Source organism: Acromyrmex echinatior, chromosome 1 (assembly GCF_024713525.1).
Source record: "Acromyrmex echinatior isolate Ae372 chromosome 1, ASM2471352v2, whole genome shotgun sequence".
Lineage (NCBI taxonomy): Eukaryota > Metazoa > Arthropoda > Insecta > Hymenoptera > Formicidae > Acromyrmex > Acromyrmex echinatior.
The window spans coordinates 11,187,262-11,210,278 of NC_141852.1; the positions used below are offsets into that span (position 1 = coordinate 11,187,262).

A 23,017-nucleotide genomic window follows, 5' to 3' on the forward strand; every position below is an offset into this window, starting at 1 on the left:
AATGGAAATTGACTAATTGTAATGTTATACCGCGGAGCTAGATAATTCGATTCGCTAGTTATTGGAGACCTCGCAACTTTCGCAATTACGTGTGACACGTGTGATATGCGATCCCGTCTACTGAATGCAATATGTTTGTTTTTAATTTATTCTCTTTTGATTTATTAGCAGTTACAAGAAATATTATTTTCTGTTTATTATGCATTGTATAAAATTACTTTTGCTGTCCTGTTTAAATTATTTTTGTGTTACAATATACATACGTAACAGACAAATTACTTTTAAACAAATAAGAACGATCCAACGCATGCGATTTTTATAAATTATAATTTATAATAAACAAAAAGGAATTTATAATAAATAAAAACGGAAGGTCTTATTGGCGGATTACTCTTTTCAATCTTTATTAAATATCCTCCGTACTGAGGATGTCCTAATAAAGACCAAAATCTTTATGCGACATGTTTAATAAAGATTGAATACAGTAATTCGCAAATAAGATTTTGCGTGAGTTTTTATGCTCTTTTTTGTCTATTACTGTTTATCTAAAAATCTATCTAGTTATTATTGTATAATTTATAATTTCCATCCTCTATTACCTTGATCTCCACTTCAATCGAAAATGGAAATCGCACAAAATAACAGATATCTCTCTCTCTCTCTCTCTCTAGATAACCGAGATAAGGATTACATCTTATCTAAGTAGCTATCTAAATAGCTAAAGTTGTCGACTAAACCAGAACTCAGAAACAGAGATCATTACTGCTCGTGATTGTTGACTGTTTGTACAAGAGACGATCGCATTTGGTACAGTATCTCTAAGCCCACTTGTCGCGACCGCGTCTTGAATGATAATATGATGTGCAAAGCTGCTTGCTTCTTCGCTGCCGGTTCGAGTCTTGCCGCTCGAATGACAAGATGACTGTGTATATAATACACAACAATATGCTACAGATAACGAAGTATCTTTATCAGCCAACTTATGCCTGTTCTATAATAAGGTTGCAAACCGTTGTAAGTCGTTAAAAATTGAGAGCGGGAACATAGAATCTTGCATAAGGCACAATGCATAAAAAATAAACAAATCAAAATCATTCATTTTCTTCCTTTCCACGAAATAAAAGATTCTAATTGGTTTTCTTATGTATTATACATTGTATGTACATTGAGTTATGTAAGAATCTGCGCTTCTGCTTTAACCAATCATAGTCGATTATCTTTCTTATTTCGACTGTGATTGGTTAATTTCTTACGACTTACGGCTTATAACTCTATTGTAGAATAGGCATTATCGTTGTTAGGAAATATGTAATATAGCGTAATAAAAGGAGGAACCACCGAATGTTCCCATTCTTTGTCCTAAATGAATCTTGAACGAATAGTCAATACGTCATTGATTTTTTGCTGACTCGACCTGATGACTTACGTTTACTACGGTAATAAGCGAATTGTTTTCGCATTGATGAAGAATCCAAAGCGTAGCTTTGCAAAATATACAGTGAATTTAAATAACATTATAGTATTATAGAAACAAGGATTGAATAAATATCAAAAGATAATAGTTTATAATTTCCATCCTCTATTGTCTCGAGTTCTATTCTCACTGTGTAAATCGCCAGATTGTGCACAATACGCAGCGATTTAATTCAATTTTATTAGTTTGATTTTTTATTTTAATATTTAAATCACGTAATTTTACTCTTCTCATAGAATATGAAAATTTGAAAAAGAATAACAAGTCAAATTAAACAAATGTCGAAATAAAGGAAAAAAATTTATTCTTTAAATGAATGTTAAATTTAAAAATTCATTTTGAGAAAGAGAGAAAGAGAGAGAGAGAGAGAGAGAGAGAGAGAGAGAACAAAATAATTAATCTATAATTCAAAAAGCCTAAAAAGAAAATATATTAAATATATTTATGTATAATTAATAATCTTCATTAATTTATTGATAATCTTAATTGCGATCTGATACATTGCATTTGATTTCTGTTACTTATTATATGTATAGTAATGAAAGCGTAGGTTCATTGTCAAATTACAATTCAAATAACGACATTTCAATCCAGCAAAATTATTAAAATTATTTTATGCAATGTCAAAACAAGTCTACAAAGTTTTAAATAAACATTATTGATGAACACTTTATCGTGCATTAACATTTTGCACTGCCAATTTTGATTTTGAGCTTATAATAGGTGTATTATTTTTTAATACTTTACTTTAATTTTTTTATAATCTTAATATATAATTTACATTGTTTCTTTAATATTGTTTCTTTAATATCGAGACTTTGTTAAAGGAAGGAGGATGTTTGAATATATAAAAAAATAAATAATAATAACAATTTATTTTTCAAAATAATGTCATTATTTATATTTATCATTTGTTTAAATTATCTGCTTAAGGCAGATGAATCCTTAAGAAATGTATAAAATTCGTGTCAATTAAAACCATCAAAATTAATTAATTTATTGATATCGCATTTAAAATATAAACTCAAAGTTGAGTTTTTCCGTTGCCTACACTTCGTTCGTTACACAAAACTCATTCAACTACTGTATTACTTTCTCTGGAAGCGGTAATATATTTCTATATGATTTTACAATTTGGAAAAATTTATAAAATATTTTTCGGTGGTATTTTGTGATATTTTGCTCGTAATATAATCGGGACATTTGACGTGTTTGTTGGAACAGTGAACAAGCATTCCAAAACCGAGACTGTCCCTCCAAAATCGAGACTGACATCACGTCGGTCACATTAGTCATCGTGGGTGACATGGTAGTTAAAATGTTAAAATCCATTTGACGGTAAAGAATATTTCAATATGGTTTTCTGTTACAAAACATTAAAAATTTAAGTTTGTTATTATTTGTTTTTATTAAGTGTATTTGTTTTTATCAAATATCTTGTTGAGCAAAATAAGTCGGTTGATATGCAATTCTTGGAACACGTTTTGCTGCGTACGCAAAATCGTTATTCTACCACTTATGCAATCGCGACTTGAGTAAGCGGATAGGCATCGTTATCGTGGCATTATTCTCCGAGATTCTTCGATGCGACAAATACGAACTTTATCAATCCGCGTAGCTAATTCCAATTCGCAGACTTATTAAGGCGACGGTTAATTATAAAATGGATACATTCAATTTATACATTTGATTACACAAAATAGATAAATCCGATCTATCTATTTTACTTATCATTCGACTTATTTGACTTGAATATTTTACTCGAGACATTTCTGAATTATAAACACCGAGAAAAAAATGGTTTGTTTGACTAAATTAATTTAATTCATTTTGTTGGAGAATATATGTATTTAAATCAATTATATTATATTTGACTTAAATACATATATTCTTCGACGAAAGAAATAAAGACGAACTAAATTAATTTAAGTCAAATGAACAATTTTTTTTTGTCAGTATAAAAGAGTACCATTTAGAGTCGGACAAGATTCGCACTATAAAGTAATGTTAAGTAACACTACGCGTGCCTACCGGGAATAACTCTTCGCGATTACTTTATTTTTATCCGTGCCAAGCATTTTAGAAACTCCAATAGCCGATGTGAGAAAGAGATCTCCCCCGGAGGGCTTTGCGTTATTAATAACTATCGGAGGCGAGTTGCAAAAATGGCACTGACATTCTAGAAAGAAGTCGACTAGAAGCCTCAATTGTATCTACTCTAACTTCAAAGATGCATACGGCTGCAGAACGCCGCAGAAAGATCCCCGTCGTATCTTTTTGTAAAATGGCAGTAACACGAGATCACGTTTCTCCTTCTTTTCTGTCTCTGATTGCTGCATCATTTACTGTATCGTTATGTATTTAAACTGGTATTACGATGAAAGATAATGATTGTGCGATGTCAAACATCTTTCCACGACAATTCACCGATTTTTAAAGAAGGACATGACCTGGACAAAATAAAATATAGGAATGTGCCAGGTATATAAAATAAAAAACGATGTTCCAAACAATTTATTTAGGTCAATTATTTTGATTGTAAAGAAAAACAATTTCGATGTAATACCAAAATAAATCACTCTCCGGAATTATTTTTTATTTAGGTTAATTGTTTCGGATAAAATAACGAATAATATATTTTCATCTCTAGCCTATGAAAATAGATTAATATGTTACAAAGTGCAATTTAATGTTAACGTAATTGAAATAAATATTTGTTCCAAAAAGTATTCCTCAAAGGGATTTTTTTAGCGTATAGATGAGATAAGAATCTATTTACAAAAAACATAAAGAAATGGTCTCCTTCGATTTGGATGAGCTTTTAATTTGTAATCCAAATCAAAATAAGGAGCACGTAACAAAAAACTTGTCTCTTATTTATCTAGACTACAACATATTAAATTAAAGAAAATAAACGGTAGGTTCGTTAATTTCCAAAAATGTTATATAAAAACAATCAAAATCGAGCAATTAAGTATTAAATTTTAATACATTAATATTTAAAATTTTAATATTTAAAATTTATATATTGGTAGAGACTCTGTATTGAATCGAAACGTTTTCACTTTTGTATATGATTTTAAGTATTAAAAGTTAATGCATTAATTTAACACTCAAAATATAAAACAAAAAAGCTCATAAAGAAAAGGGTAATTTTCTTTATTGAAAGTCGTCTAAATGGTAATAAAGATAAATTCTTCCCGATACGTTATTGGAATATTAGTCGTACGGTTTAATTTCATTAAAAAATTTTGTCTGCTCTATTATTATTTAAACGTACAGCTTTTCTACATTTTCGAAATGATTACTGTTTGTAGAAGTGCCTGACGACTCTGGACCTGACGTCTTTAGGAGTTGGCTCCTGCGTCGGGACAGGGATGTACCTTGTCGCAGGAATGGTGGCGCGCAGCGTTGCCGGACCTGGTGTCGTCTTCTCATTCATTATCGCAGCCATTGCTTCCATTTTTTCCGGTAAGTATCATATTTTTTTCTGAAAAGGGATAAGAAAAAGAAGAACTGCTTTCCTCTCGCCATGAGAATCATTAGGCGAGATAGCACGATAACACGAAAGCAACAACGCCGTGCAGATCGATTATAATGTTGCAGCATCTTTGCTATAGATACGAAAAATGCCATGCATTCGCGTTCATTTCAAACGATTTACACAGAAAGAACCGTTTTGCTGAAGTATCTAAACGTTTAGCTAGATACAGATCTGAAAATAATTTTGTTGGACCAAAATATAATCTTATTTAATCAAAATAATTATGTAGAATCCTTGAACGTTGATAGCATTTGCTGTGTTCAGCAGAAAAAATTAATCAGTTAACGCTTGGTGATTCTCGAGGTGATTCTTTAATATGATTGGTTTTTCCTTTTAGTTCTTTGCTGGATCTAAGTGTAGGAATCAATCATGTTAAAGAATCACGTACTAAGCTCTAGCTGATTAGTTTTTTCTGTTGAATGCAGCCAATGTTGCAAACATTTTTAATGTTATAGTTTTAATGTATAGTTTTAATGTTATAATAATCAGTTTAAACGGTCTACATAATTATTTTGATGATCAAAACAAAATTATTTTTAGGTATCTAGAATTTTTAGATATTTCAGCAAACCGTTCTTTCCTTGAATTTATATCGCTTAATGCCAATGTTATAGATGGACTTATTGGTCAAGATCGATTGCGCATAAACACACCCAGCATCGTGAATTTAATCGTTCGACATTATCTAAGATCAGGTCGACGACTCTTTCACATCAAAGTTGCTCCTTGCGATCGTAGTCGCGAGTCGCGCCTTCCTTATGCGATCCCACCGTGATTCTACCGCATTATTACGCGGTACTTGTATACGTATATATATGTATCCGTACGGGACGCCGACTTTTCATGGTCCACGCGCGAGGAATACGAAAGTAGGGATTTATTTTCGCTGCGATTCACAATCCCGTCGAAGAAACGCGAGAGAAGGGATAAGAACGAAGGTGGAAGTGGCCTTTAACCGTTGGCGCTAGGATTTCCTATTTTTAAGGACGATCAATTTAACGATGGACAAGCACGTGTATGTCGATCGTATTATGTGAGTGTGATGTCAATGCTTCGAGGGCGGCTCGACGAGGACGGCCGCGGACGAATAATACTCCTGACTAGACACGATGATATATGAGTCGTATGACAGTTGCGAATAAGTAAATGTTTGATCGGAAGATCACTATTCGAGTACATACGTCCGAATACTTATCTAATTCTCATATATGCACGGAAAGAATAGTTTTGCTGAACTGTCTAAAAATTTAGCTAGGTACAGAAAATTATACTGTTTTAGATCATCAAAATAATTATATAGGATGTTAAATTGGTTGCTAGAATGTTAAAACTTTTTGCAACATGTTTAAACGTTTACTAACTATTTTGGACGGTCCAACAAAATTATTTTCAAATCTGTATCTAGTTAAGTTTTTAGATATACAGCAAAATCATTCTTCCGTGTATATATCTTCGCCTTCTTCACAATCAGTTTTGACGTAGAATTGTAATTAAATGACATATGAGTGCACATATGTGCAAGTTATAATGATAATTAAAATCTTACTTACCCTCGAGCAATCAAACTGTCTGAAAGATGCATAAATGAAACATTTGCATGCACTAAATCATTGCTACATATAGCTCATGCGATCAAGCGACGAGAGGGGTACTCGCGAGATAAATTCCTTTATAAAATATGCATCACATATCTCGCATGATTGCTGCTATACAACGAGGCGATGGTTCTCTTTAGAAGATTTCCTTGCTGGAAAGCTCAGACAATTTCGGCAGCGCGATAAGTCAGGTCTTTCTCGCTTGCAGTAGACTCGAAGGAATTTGTAGTCCATGTGTGGCCACAGATAAGAAGCTTATTCTACGAAAATATGGATTTCGGTGATGGGATATATGATACGGAAAATTTTTCCACGGTCGATGTATTATGTATGAATTTGTCGACTTCACAACGCCACGAGCAGATTCAAATTACGCATAAAAGTGTAATTCTGCAGAATCTCGTGTAAATATCTTTAATGTACAATATTTGAAGAGATCTCACTGAAGAGAATCGAAAAATTGAAGTAAAAGAAATCACATATTTCGTAAACGAACTATGTAAATAACTTGAGTAGGGGAGAATACATAGAAAGAATGGTTTTACTGAATATCTAAAAGTTTAGCTAGATATAGATTTGATAATAATTTTTGTCGGATTTAAATAATTATGCAGAACGCTCAAATTGGTTGGTAGAATGTTAAAACTTTTTGCAGCATGTTTAAAATTGCTGTAATTATTTAGATAGTCCAACAAAATGATTTCCTGATCTGTAGATATCTAGCTAAATTTATAGATAATTTATCTATACATTCTTGTCTTCTTTATTTAATTATCTTCTACGAAATCATTCTTTTCATGTACCTTCAGTTACTGTATGTACTTTCAGGGAACATGAGGTGAATATGAACGATATCATTGCAGTATACATATTGGAGTAATGATAATCTCTCATTTCACGTATCTAGCGAGTCCAATACATATACTCTTACAATGTAACACATATAAAATGCATACGCTATTTAAAATAAGTTACATTGTAATAATCATTGATGTTTTTTATTTAAAAGAGAGTGGAGCAACTGCAAATACTAAGAGAAAAATTAATTAAAGCCGATAATTATTTATCAATTACAGAAGACTTTATTTAAAGATTATTTGGCTTCAAACTGCAATAATTAACATTTATATATTTATAATTTATATTATTAATATATATTATAATTTTAAACAGAAAGACGAAACTCGTTTGACATTGTTCCTGTGTGCGGCTGATAATTCCAAAAGACAAAGGTTTTGTATTTTAAATCAATTAATAAAAATAGTTTATATTGATAACATATGAATTAATTACTGTATTTTAAAGTCAAATAACTGGAATATCTCCTTTGAATAAAGATTTCTACAATTGTTAATTAATCGTCAATTTTATTTAATTTTTTCGATGTTTGCAGTTTCCGCAGTGGATGATTTAATTCTCTGCCAGTCAAATTTTGGACCAGATTTTAAAATCGATATTTTGATTGTAAATTCTGATAGATCAATTTTAATATGTAAAAAATACAATAAATAAAATGCAATTCGACTTTTATGATAATAAAAATTTATTCTTAAAGTTTTCAAATGTGAAAAAATTTTTCAGATTTGTACGTACTGTTCAAATCAATATGAAAATCTGCACTAAAACTTAATGGTTGCTGAAAGATGCAAAATTTCATATGATCAACAGAAAGTTAGAAATTATTTACAATTACAATTGCAGTTACACATATAGTTACAGTATATTCATATACGACAATTGTTTTTTTCTTTTACAGCAGAATATTTTAATACATAAAATCTTCCTTTTATTCTTGAGTAGGAACTTTTTTAGAAATCGGACACCAGCGGAACAATTAAAAACCATGTCCGGAGTTGACGCGCTGTTACGCGAATAGTTTACTTTAACTATATACAAGAGATACTTTACATTTACTTTGCCGGTACAGTTACAGGCGTAAGTGCTGTATTGCGACGTGTTAGTTTACTGTTACAAGTACTTTAACGTTCGACACCGAGCTCCGTTCGTCGTATCGATAACATCTCGCTGGTTCGACTGTCCCAAATATCGATATCGCGCGATTCGTGCGAAGCAACCGCGGAAAATATCCATCAAACGAAATTTACGATTCATCGTGCGATACGAACCTCTAAACGTATCAGCACGCGTCGTGGTCGTAAACTGTCCCGTGCGTGTTGCAGCTTACAGGCGCAATGTTCGCCTGGCTGCGAAATTTCGAGCATGGTTTCTACTGATACGGAGGCGATGAATGGACCGAACGTGTCTCAATCAGTCTTGTTTTGCTCGCGCCTGTTTCGCCGATCCTTTTATCGTCTGTAATTTCGCTGCGGTTTGCGTCCTCGTGATACAATCAGTTACACTATTCGTCGCTTTGTTGAATCGCGTCAGTGTTGCGTTTGTATGAAGAGAGCGAGAAAGATATCATTCTGATACTTATAGATAAAATTTCTTTTAACTTTGCAGAAAGACCGATTAATTCAAATTTATTTTAATCGATGCCATTACCTTACAAAAAGATTAAAAAATAATAAAGGAAAAAATATACAGATAAATTTCTCGATTTTTGTAAGTTAAAGAGGAGGGAGGTAATTACATTATAAATGTTCGTATTTCTAATTGATATTATAATTGAATATACATGTAAGTAAATGGTTTTTTTATAATTATCATTATTCTACCGTAATCTCTTATAATGGAAAGGTATCAATTATCCCTTACAAAAATTTAATACTGGCCAATTTAATATTAGACGACAGTAATGAATTATTTATTTTAAATATTAAAAGCACTGTCGTTTAGTATTTCTAATATTTCAAATAAGTAATTAATTAGTTTTTCAATAATAAATCGAAATATTAAATTGGCCAATATTACATTTCTGTGTACTGAAAAAGAATGATATTGTATCAACAGCATATTATTGAAAATAATCTTGTTTATTTAACAACATTAATGAATCAAATAAAATTTCATTAAATCAAGAGCATATTTGTGTTTCATTAATAATGTTATTGCGTGCGCGCGCGCAGGTGTGTGTGTGTGTGTGTGTGTGTGTGTGTGTGTAACTCACATATTATTTTTATTAAAATAGTACTATTGATGTGACACTATTTTTTTTAAGTAAAATTAAGATGTTAAACGAAAAGCACATGCGAGAAAGAAATGCGTTACATCTCGATCGTTATATCGTTTGATTGCGGCCGCGTTTTCAGTAATTATCGATTTAATAGAGTAATACTGTAATTAATGCGGATATTCAGAGATCGATGCAGCGCGCGAATTAATGGTAGGATTAAAGCTAGGACACGGTGAGTCGCGGCGCGTTGTTTAATTAATTCATTGTGTTGCTAATAGGAGAATATTGCTATAAAGATGCCCTATCGGCGGATACATAGTATAACAATCATTATTGACGTTACCGTAATCTCGGAATTATTGGAGGCAACGCGTCGTGACTGCATCCTATCACGAGAAAAATTGGCTCAATCAGAAGCGAAGTACTCAAATTAAAGGCAATCTAACGTGATTTCGTATAGTTTGTGATTTTCTACGTCAAACTTTCTTTCTCAACAAACTTAGCTCTTAAATGCTTCACTATGAAAATAGTACACTGTATACATACTTAACTCAATTTGATTGCTTATAACTTTTATAAAAAAGAGTATTTGTAAAAAAATTTTTTTCAATTGAAACATCAGACATTCAGGAATATAATATCAAATGTATGTATTTTTATTAACTTTTATAGAACATAGTGTCATATTTTGAAACACTAAAACACTAGGAAATAATAAATTATTAACAAATCTTACTCAAGAAAAAATTGTAAGATTTTAAAAATAGATCTCTGTTCTCTAAAGATTAGTAAAAAAGTATGAATTATTAGAATAAAAAACTTTTATAGAACACAGTGTCATATTTTGAAACACTAAAACACTAGGAAATAATAAATTATAACAAATCTTACTCAAGGAAAAATTGTAAGATTTAAAAAATAGATCTTTGTTCTCTAAAGATTAGTAAAAAAGTATAAATTATTAGTATACAAAAGTTATAAGCAATTGACAAAGTATTGGAAAAGCATTGGAAAAAAGTTGAGTGTCGAAAGGTGTTTAAGAGTTATTAATCATATTTGTCCTTCTATAGATATATTTTTTGTTACGTTCTCATTCAACTATAATAAACTATAATAAACATTCGAAAAGATAGGATTTATTTTTCTTTTGATGTATGTACATACACGTGATAGGCTTTACACTTCTCGTCGTTCGATAATCGCGAAAGTAGAGCCAAGACTTTTGCTTCCGCGAAGTTTCGTGCCGTCTTTTCTTTTCTTAGACTGGCGGCACATTTTGTAATACCACGCGACATAAATGTCGAGTTTAGCATCAATGGAGAGTAGATTCTTTAACATTGTCGTTGGCTGACTTCGTCGATATATAAATAGAAGTGATAGCGAGGGCGGTTGATGTCAAAGGTAACTTTGTCGTTCCACGTGGACGCGAAATCAGGACGTGAGACAGTAATTCTACAGAACAAATTTTGTTTTGCATAACACTATATTAAACACATAGATAAGTGAAAAAGGCCATATTCGGTGAAGACGATTTTTCATGCTTAATAATAAATATCTTTTATTTAGCGGCACAAGTCACAAAATGTCATTCTATCTTATTTTGCATTCCATGCGTAACAAAAACAGATACTTGTTTGACTTGTGCATTAAATGGAAGGCACCCAGTACTTCTTGTAAATTTATACAATTTTCGGTTTAAGTCAACTATGCGCCAATTATTTATTGGCTTCAGAACACAGTTTTAATCCGAAGCTATACATTTTTTCAATTTTATAAATTACACGCTGATTCGGATTTAATTAAATTGGCAAGCAATTTAATGTTATTGCTGCAAATAAGCACCTTAGAAAGCTGTTAATAATTTGACGCAAACAAGCATCCCAAAAACTGTAAATAATTTATTGCGAAAAATATTACATATGGGGGGTTCAAATCCCCCAGCTGGGATTTGAACCTGGATCTCCTGTATTTCGTGCAGGCGTCTTCCTAATTCAACCGCTGGGGCTATTAATATCGTTGAACTGGACAGACAACATCCGTCTTTGACGATTCTGAATAGATGTAAGCGGATTATAGTGTTTATGTTAGCGTGCCAGTTGAGCACAGAGGATCTGTCTTGCGATATAATTCACGTTGAAAGGTTGAACCGGTTTAATCAGTCGATTACGAAAGCACGACGATAGTCGGTAGTGAAGGTAATATTCTGTCACGCCACAATGTGCAAACGCATAATTCGTTTTAGGTAGCAACAGGAAAAAACAAATAAATCCAGAGCAACAAAATTATCATGTAATCACCGTAAAAGTTTGTGAAATCTTTAATTGATCGCTATATTTTCGAATCGCAATTTTTTTCATGGAAAAAAATCCGACAAACTGAATCGCAGTTTATAAAACTGAAAAAATGTATTTGTAAATTCTATGAATATTATTAAGCATCAAGATCTATTTTAATCAAAAATAGAATTCTTTCTTTATTTAATTTATTCTTAATTCCCACTTATAATTATTTGTTTAAACTTTGAAAAATGACTTTCTCTAATTATTAGTTATTGCGATAATCTCCACATAAGTGATCGAATTGATAAAATATTCATTTCGAAAGGTCAGGAGTTTTGGATTCAAACTCTGGCTAAGGTAATATTTTTCGCAATAAGTTTTTTAGTGTTTAAGATGCTCATTAGCGTCATTAATTTAATTGACGATCGATGTAATTTATTTTATAATATTATTTCCAACTTTAATTCTTGATTGCGTTTTAAGTAAATCGTCGTGTAATTTACAGAAATTGAAAAAATGTATTTGTAAAAAATCTACATATGAATATTATTAAGATTCGCTTCGATGGTCCGGAAAAATAGGATTGTTTTTTTCTCTTACCTCATAAATCCGTCCAACATTCGCTTATATTTTTTATCTTTCTACTCTAGTTTATCGCCAAACTGTATTCGTCCGTACGCGAATGATGTTCGTTGCTCATATTCGCGAAATTCGCCAGCAAAATTTTCACGTATTTTCCGATCTTGCATTTTATTCATTCGACGTATTTTACGCGTGGATTTAGTGATGTAGGTGCCATTTTTGAATAATTTCCTCTTTCCTTCCGCATACTCGTCCTTCATGATTGAATATCATGATTGAATCTTTTCTTTTTCCGTGTGATTACAGGGGCGTGTTACGCCGAGTTTGGAGTACGAGTGCCTCATACGACCGGCAGCGCTTATATGTACAGTTACGTGACAGTAGGCGAATTAATAGCATTCATTATTGGATGGAACATGGTGCTGGAGTACCTTATAGGTACGAGTGCGTGTGCGTGCGCCCTTAGCGCCTGCCTGGATGCGTTGGCGAACGGTGCTATTTCCGGGGCGATAGCCAACAGCGTTGGCACCATACTCGGTGAGTATTGACTTCGGACACTGCTCACACATGCAAAAGATCAATCACTTCGAAACAAACAAATTTAAATGGCAGATTTTACTGGGAGAAGAAATTAGATCTTTAAACGCAGTAAATTAAGTAGGCTAACCCAGTGAGCGGAATGTCTAAAATCGACGCATAAGACAACTTTAAGATATCATTCAGAATTCTTTATGAAATATTTTATGCGTCGATTTTAGACATTCTGCTCATTGGGAATCATTATTTTTAATATTTTACGAAATATTTCACGTATTTTGTAATATTATTTGGAATATACCATATATCTCCATGAAACGTCCTTGTTGAGTAATCTATATTTTCAATATGTACAATCTATGTTAAATTCAACATAACGTTCAGACATATAACTTTTGAAACGTCTTATATGAGTTCACCTTGGTCTTATTCTTCGCGCGTCAGTGAGCCTTAAAGTTTCCCTTCCAGTCGCTCGTAAAATCGTGAAACGGCGAGTCATAGTCGCCAGCGTCGTTGGGAGCGACATTGTAGAAATTTACGAGCAGACTTCCGTTCCTTCTTGCCGAGAGTTTAGCGACGTGACTCCTTTGTCCCTGGTTCGATCACGAAACGCTCTCTATGCGTTTTTTTGCGATAAAGTGACGACAAGAGAGATCGATGATTTGATAGACGTATCGCATGAACTACATGCGTTGCTTATGTTCGCAGAATTCGCCAACAAAATTTTTACGTATTTACTGATCAGTAAAATTGTCGGAAAAAAGAAAAAGAAGAGAAAAAAGAACTCTAGCAATAGAAATAAAAAGATACATAAAATAAAATAATTTTTTCACACCATAATAGAAATAAAAAAATATATAAAATAGCATAATCTTTTTAGATAAAGAGATTATTCTTTAATTTCTGAATTATTCAAGTTTTTACTCGACGAAAGCCACATGTAGATCCCTAAGTAATTAAAATCGACTTTTATGTCTTCTAACTTCTTCGCGGATAAAGCGAATGAATAATGGGGTTTTCCCATTTTATTAATCTCACCGATTTCATGTTAGATAATTAGTGACGATAACCTCGAATGAAAAACTACTCGGCAAACAAAATATACACTCGTACGTTTCTAGATGGCGACATTGCTAGGATTGTTAATTCAAAAAAAATCGTCACGCTCAACCGAGTCCAATCCAATTTTCTAAAGCGAATTAATTTACTGAACAAGCTTTTCGTCGACGTGTAAAAAGGGTAGAACGCATGATGGCAACCTGTATGCCACGTTTTTCCTTGTTGACCGACGTTTATATACGAAGCGTTCGAGTCGACCTTAATTTTAGCGACAGATTTTTTTAGTAAATTTCGAGCTCTTTTTACAAATAATTTAGACAAAAATAGCGAGTCTTTCTCGTAAATTTTTAATACTGAATTTATTGATAATTGAATTACGAAAATAAAATTTTCGATATTTCAGCGAACAATAACGTTATTTAATTATATTATATTTGAACATACGTTGCAATTCGATTTGATTAAAGAAGGATCGAAGAATCTATTAATAAGATTAAGAGATTAAGGGTTCCGAGACGTGCTCCGAAAGGGAAGGACTCCGGGATTCGTCCATTAATTTATGACACGCGTAGCCACAGGCGAAACGGATCGATCGCATATGAGCGCAAATTGTAGACCAGCTAATTCACGTCATATGCCCGTTTTATGAATATTCAGCGATGCTTGGTAGCGACATTAAGCCAATATTCTCTAAAGTGAACGTCGATGTTTGAGGAAGATATAATGGAGAAACGTTGCGAATTTTATAATTAGTTATGATGCTGCTAGCAAATAAACGCATTATTGTGCTACAAAAACAATAGAATGTATAATTAGAAAATTCATCTAACGATAAAAAAATTTTTACATACACAATCGTAATTAGCATAATATTCTTTCGTTTTGTAAGGAAAGGGAAAAAAAGCATTTACGTCATTATTCCGTGACATACATACATATACATGGTCGTTCCAATAAATATCATATCACATCTAATAAATGTTGCATGTTATGAGTTTGACGTTTGCCAACATTTTTTCGAGAAACCTTCCGATCAAACGTGAATGTAATAAGATTAACGTTGCTGTAAGACTAATAATGTTGCAGAAGACTTCTCTTCCGAACGTTCCCAGAGGCTATAGAGTTTTCTGCGCTCCAATTCCTCCGGAATTCCTTGACGTCTGAATCTTTTTGTGCAGCATTGTTAGAGAGTAGTCCGACGTTACTCTCGTCCAAAGCGAGTGATTCAAGAGCGACGTGAGTGATTTCTCATGTTACGACGTTTTCCGCTTGAATCAACCTCTTTCCGTCAGTCAATTTTTGGAGTAATTCACGGGGGATATCTTTCTCGTGCTTTCGTTCCCGCCAATTTTTGTATTCTTGAGACGAAACATCGTACCTTTTTCCATCGATTTTATCATTGTCGTATTGATCGATATTCATTACTTTTCTTACAAGATAAGCCGTGACGGTGTTGCGTGGACTGTAAATTTTATCGCGTGTTGCTCGTATTCAGTTCGATCGTAGCAACTTGTTAACCCGTGTAATTAAAAACATGATATTTCTTGCTGGAGCTCAATAATAATTAATATAATATAAATTCAGTATTATTGAGTCTAATTAATTGCCCGCATAGCAGATCCATCAAAATAAAACAAATGTTTCCGTCAATTTCCGCTTCTCACTATTAATGAATATCGATTAACGTTAGACATCATCGATTTTCATTATATTCGTGATCGGTATTAATAGAATACTATAACACCGAACGTAATATTGCCCATGTTATGATGCTTTTATACAACACGTTGCGTCGTGACAATGAATAGTAAACTGAAACTTTCGAAAGCTTTCGTAATAAAAATAACGTTAAACGAAAAAGTTTAGTATATTAAATTACAAACACTTGCGGCGATTATATTATTATCAATAATTAACTGCGTCCAGCCTGCGTTTCTAAGAAAAAGAAGAGTTTAATTAAATACGGCTCTCGCGATATTGCACTTTATCTCAACGACATATTTCCCATACAATCAAAGGAGCTCCATGTAAGAATGAACTTTTACGGTATTAACGCACGTAACGTTATGAAAATGCCGCGCGTCTCATAAATTTCGTTCGCATTTCAGAAACTCATAAGAATAAGGCGAGCGAGCTTCATCGTCTTTTTAATACACGCGACATGCGAAAAATGTTAACTCTGACACCGTTTGTAAATTCCGTCCCAAGAGAGAAAATGCTCTTTCAGAATTTGATATACTACGCTAGATGTATAGAAGTACAGTTGAATATACCCGATTAAGTTACGTATCTAAACACGCATGCCTTTCCTCTCAAAATGCAAAGAAAGAAAGTTATCGCAAATTTGCGAAAATATCTGTTTAGTTTGAAAAGTAATATTACCTTTGGATAAAAATTGCAAACATTCAAATTGCTTGGGAAACTCGATAAACTATCTATAAAGTGGATTTATATCCGCAGTATCAATATTGAAAATTAATATTGTTACGAAGATTGTATTTATTGAAGATACTTTGAAGGATATTAGGAAAAGATGATTATATAATGACTAACATTTTACTTGTCTAATGTCCCGGAAGCTGAAATTATTAATGGTTCGGTGTACAAAGGGGTTAGCTCCCTTTATCAAACTTCTTTACACAGGCGTGTCGCGGCAGCGAGGAAAGTTTCACTTGCGCCAGTGGAGGAACAGCGGATGCGCCGACGACGACGGCGGCAAGTGGCCGCAAAACCGGTCAACCTTAATTAACTTTTTCTCACTCATTGTGCAGACATTTGCAGATGAGTTTGCAACTTAGCCAGCTGTTACGCTTGCAACGCACATGAGAACTTGTAATTGTTCACGCGCGAGCCAAATTGCGTCGCGATATTTCATGTCGAGAGTCGGTCAAATTAATTTTGAAAATATTTTTGGAACGATGAAAATTCAGCGAAATATTCGATGAAACCAATACGGGCGAAACGATGTAATTCGTGATTCGATTGAAATAAAACAACAAATTCGCGCATCACTCCAGAATTGGTCGTTTTTATCACTCCAAATAATCATAAAAATTCGAAAAGAAAGAAATATCGTGTGGATATTGAGAGATCTTCCTAATCTTCTATAAACCTTTTCTAGATATCTTCGGAAGTTTTTCTCTGGCCCTTTGTATTAATACGATAAGGTTTAATTTCGTAAGTCTTTTCGACTTTTTCTCTCCTTCATCAGAAACATCTCTCATATCAAGTTTCGGAAACGTCGGATTCCAATATATATCTCTCAAAGTTCATTCAAATCCGTTAATTCTCATGATTTCGTCAATCCCATGAAATTCTAATCCGCTGATAATCCCTTAAATGATGTTTATCAAACACGTGTAACTTGTTAGTTCGCACGTTCCGTGCGTAACTTACGCAGATATCTCGGCTTCACGCAGGTTTTGCGGTTGGTATGCACCTTACTGTTGGTGCACATTGCACGTAGAGGGAAATCTGAGTGGTAGGGGACAGATCTGGAGAAACGTCGGACGAACGGGAGGAGGGAGAGGGTTAGAACGGATGGAGCTGTGGTGGAGGAGAGTCTGAGGGGTTGAAAAGCTGGGCGGCGTGCGGAGGAGGGAGGACAAAAGCATGAGGGGTGCGAGAGGGGCGCTTGCGCGGATGAGACTAGGTCTGGCACCTGTGGACCTCATCGATCCGAACCGGTTTGCGAACCACACGCTTCGACGCTTTTTAACCTGTCCACCTGGACGCCGCGCGCCGTAGCCAACCCTTTCTGTTTCCTCCGTGTCATCTTCGTATTTTCGTAGTCTATCTGCTACCATCGAGCTTTTTGAGAGGAGAGTTTAATCCTTGAGATCGTTCCTTAATCCGAGCGTTCATCTTATTTGCTAGATTAGCAAGATAGCACTTCGATCTTTTTAATTCTGCAGCGCTTCTCGATGCATATATCAACGATTTCAATTTCAAATTTAACGCGACGGTGTAACTGAATTAATGAATCTTAAATAAATATCTACTGAATTTTAAGCAAAGAATAACGTTTTTCAGAGTTAGTATTATTTAGGATAATGTACGTATTATTGTAATGTATATATTTTTGCGGAAAGAAATGGGAAATTTACAGTCGACACACATGTCCTTTTTAAAATAGGGAAAATCGAGATTTTCGATGACACAAGAAGCATGTTGTAGTCCGTTTATGTATTTATGGCGAGAGAAGTAATGGAAAAAAATTACCACAAAATATATTTCTTTGATAACACAGACTCTTTCCTCTAAGTTTTATTCAAATTAAACAAATATTATAATAAAAAAGAGACATATCTGATTTAAGAGAAGGCAAGTTTTTTATGAACGTTTCAAAATTTCATATTAATGTCTTTTAGCTTGAGAGAGTAAATCTATAATATATATATATATATATATATAATATATATATATATATATATAATATATATATATATCTTGCTCATTTTTAATTTTTTATCTCTACAATTTTCTACTTGTTAACGATATAAAAATCCCTTTTCAATTTCTGCGCCTCTTATAATGCTATTTATTGCATTTTGTTCTCTCATTTTAATGTGTTATACTTAATACACTTCAAATATCATCCATACTTTGTGTAGTATATTATAATTGTGAGATTATCTCATACAACACCATCTTAAAGAATGTCCAAAAGACGTCCACATCATAAGAATGCTTTCAAGATGCCACTCGGAGAATTTTTTAAATGAAGATACTTGAAATATTATTTTGATTTCACTTCTTTTTTTATGGCATTATATTTGGTTTTTTCTGCAAAATATACTTTCTGATATCTTTTTTAACATTTGTAATGTCTTTTCCAGTAGATATAATATAATGTAAGAATCAGAGATGTCACTATTATGGAATTTGAAAATAAAATAGTCTGCACTATCGACTTTGATCAAGTTCAGCCTTCGGTTTAGAATCCCTTTAACTTGACCTGTTACTACTCATGCATGAGAAGTATGTACCATTTAGTTACAACTTAGCTCTAACAAAATGTTTTATATTTAATATTTCTGTATTGAAGCAAATTAATCTAGTACAATTTATGTTTGTGTTTTTTTTTGCAACAACATCTTGCTATTCGATCATTGCAAAATAATTTTAAAATATTAAAAAGTGTGTACATATCTACGATCAGTTTTTTATTTTTATTATGTTTTAGTTAATTCAACATAGAGTTTGTCGTACAACTATTTTACGCCGTGATGTTAATTTACTATACTATTAAAGATACCAGCGTAATATCATACTATTACGCTGGTTACAATGTACAGTATATTTGTACTTCATTTACTCCAAAAGAAAACTACAATATACAAGATTGTTCCCGCCATAAAATTATATTGTACACTAAAAAAATACTAAATATTTGTTTGAATAGTTTTAAGTAAATATTTACTTCTCTCTCTCTCTCTCTCTCTCTCTCAATGTAAACATATATTTATTTGATACAAAAATCATTAATTTATAATTTAACTATCATTTTTTATTGAGTAAATTTTGCTGTAAGTATTTATTATTCAAAAAAATATGTATTAAAATTTAATAAGTTTTCTTTCAGAGTGTAGAAAAATCAGAAAAGTTCGCTTTTAGTATAGTTTAAACAGAGTGATTAATTGTTCAAAAAGTCGATTGCCAAAATTCTAAAATGTTAACGATCCCCGGTCTCTCTTAAACGATTTGTTTAATTTCTTATCCTTTTTTGTCTCGTCAATATTATATCTTTCCGAGAATAGTCTACGGGAGAACGGAAGCCTCGCAGGACCAGCAAGAGATATAACACGGCTCGTAGATGACATTGCCTCGTAAAATTATTCCTGACACTGTTCTCGCGATCGTTAACCGGCAGTTAGAGGGAATACTTAATCAGAACTCTAGTTTCAGCGCGGCTTATACTCGACGGCGTCGTTGTAGATAACGGTATCATTGAACTTATCCAATAATGCGGTCGTGCTCATGCAAAGAGTGTCACAGTTACTGGAGCACGTTTATTTCTATATGACAGTTTAAAGAAAGTGTGTGAGAGATATAGAAAGAGAGAGAGAGAGAGAAAGATCGTGTTTGCTAATTGTACTTCACACTTCTCGATATTACCGCGACTTGTGGAAACGAGAAAATCAAGGCTCAAGGGAGATGCATTGAAAAATGTTTTTTTGAAGGACAATTCCTAAGAGAACAAGCTTCCTCGTCAAGTTTGATGATACAATGCATCTTATGTGCGCTGTTATCGATTGTTATGTCTGCGGACGCGAGCAAAGCCGTTCGATATCGAGGCCGACATGCAGGCATGCACTCCATTTCGTGGAGATAAATCCCAAAGCTTGCGATCTCGTCTATATTGCCATTTATGTTCGTGATCGGCATTCTATACGCGGATTTCCTTACATTACCTTCGCGTCTTCTGAGCCGACATCATCCTTGGAAAGTTTCTTCGTTACGGGATCATGTTTGATCCATGGAATTAAATACTAGTGTAATAATAGTCGTGACAGAGGCGTCTTCGTAATTGAGATTTCATTGTCGAGTACAATTGCATCGAATCGCGATACTCGGATCGACTCGTTTTATGATGATCGACTTTCCGTATAATTTTCTTAAGCTTTGAAGTCTTGCTGTAAGAGATCTGTCTTGATATTGATATCTGATTTTCTTTTAAGTTCTAGAAACTAGAACTCTGTTGGACTTTCAAAGCTTATCCCGCCACAAATCGCACATTTCAGTCTTTTCGAGCAAAGGATTTCTGTTCAAAAGGGTTTAATGAGAATCAATAGAAATCGAGAGCGAGAGTAATTACACTTGAACGATGTATTGATAGTTGCAATAATTTTTAAATTATAAGCAATTAAAGTTGATCATTTGCAAGCTTTCGTTTCTGTACATATATAGGGACGCATTTAACTTTAATGAAAGATAAATATTTATTTTATATATTTAATTTATTGTACGTTTTTAAAGTACAATTAATAATAATAAACACTTAATTATTTGGAATAAATGTCACACCATATTTTAAGGATTAGGGTTTCGGTACTTGATCATTTCGTATTTACATCGCGAAATTCACCGAGTTAATTACTGTTAAAATTTGTATTTGCGTTTATCTATACTTGTCTATGTGTTTGATCGCGGTCTTTCAACCGGCAATGCATTTTGCACATCGTTCGACGATTGTATTTGCATACAAACGTACGTGTTCGCCAACGTACAGATCGAGCGGGTCGCTTGAGTGATCAAAACCGTTTGATTCGGTCGAAAATTGCCTCTTTCGTTTGCGCGCATAGCCTGTGCATTGACGCTGTAAAGGAAATGAATCAGCAACAGGACTGGCGAATCGAGGTCATACCAATGCATCTGATTCTTTACGTTGCTTGCTATAGAATAATGTAGTGCGAATTTTTTATCTCGCAATTCGAAGGGAGATTTTAGAAGCCTTATAGGATTGCCACAAAACTGGAAATCAAGGAAATGTTAAGGAAATCGAAAACGATCAAAATCAGAGAAAAGACAAGGAATTTTGCAAAATTTTCTAGAAAATTAAAATTCTTCATTTTTAAAGAAGATTTGATACGTCATACTTGCGCAGTTTTGAAATACTATACTCTAAAAATATCGGCGTAGATTTACCACCTCTAGTGTGAATTTAACACTCAGGTGGTGTCTATGTAATTCTCACTGAGTTGGTATTAATATTAACATCAATGTAGTGTAGATTTTAAATCTCTGGTGTTATCGACACCATCATGGAATGGATTTAAAATGCATGGTGTTAAATCGACATTGGTGTTAATATTGACACAGTGAGAATTAGTTAGACACCACCTGGGTGTTAAATTCACACCAGGAATGTTAAATCCACGCTGACATTTTTTTTACAGTGACATCACTATTTTTTATAGTGTACCAACTTGATAATTAAATGCAAGCAGTGTCAGCAACATTAATAATAACTTACATTACTATGTTAAATTGCTCTTTCAACAAAATATTTAACGGTTTCGAAATCAGAACGAAGATACAAAAAATTTTGAAGTATTATTGAAAGTTAGGGAAAATCATTTGTCTGGAAATCAGGGAAAAGTTATGAAATTTTAGGACGAGGAATTTATAGCAACTCCGAAGAGCCGCTACGGAGTCAGGACAAATTAATCAGCCATCTCTCAAGTTTTTCTTAAGAAAGTCTCTCGAGCAGATTGTTTTCTTCCGTTTTAAATAATGTGGCAATCTTTATTCATCACGATGCGGAGTTATCCTTTCTGACGCGGTTTACGTCTCTTCTTTTATATACACGGTAATGCTATCAACACAACCCATCGTTTTTTTCCGTAAAAAGTAGACAGAGGCTACCGATGTAAGTTAGTGGAAATTTATTCTATAATTTATTCTATAATTCCCGAATATGTATCGAGAATTCATTCATTTCGCAGCAGCATGAATTTCTATCGGCGATCTCTTATTTGATTTTTTCTACAGAATCGAGTTTTTCGGTCGGACACTTGAATGAAAGCGGCGAGCTTCCCGAGCGCTTCTTGGAAAAATCGCTGCTTTTTCTCTAGCTCATGAATCGTCAGATTATCTCCGACCGCATGAATTACGTCCGTTCTTCACTTGTTGAAGAATTTCCGCCTCGGGAATTTCTTCCGCGTTTGGCTGTCACAGGAACGTGCTCGAGCGAAGCGTAGAGGAGGAGATCCGAGTAATTTGACGAGTAAAAATCCTGGGCATTTAGATACTTTTTTTCATTGTTAGCGAGTACAACGGTTTTTGCCGTTCGAACATATCAATCGTTCGCTAATACATTACTTAATTCCCGATTGAAAGTTTCTCCGCACACATGTTCCTTGTAACGAA

At 33.4% G+C, this 23,017-nt stretch overlaps 1 protein-coding gene across 1 annotated transcript in view; it reads left to right on the forward strand.

The window, feature by feature from the left end:
* The window catches only part of LOC105146024 (solute carrier family 7 member 14), a 96,439-nt gene that overhangs the window by 47,415 nt on the left and 26,007 nt on the right, over positions 1–23,017 (forward strand). The window contains exons 3-4 of the mRNA XM_011056039.2: positions 4,792–4,945; positions 12,857–13,087. Of these exons, the coding sequence (XP_011054341.1) occupies positions 4,792–4,945; positions 12,857–13,087 (385 nt within the window). The remainder of the gene's footprint in view (positions 1–4,791; positions 4,946–12,856; positions 13,088–23,017) is intronic.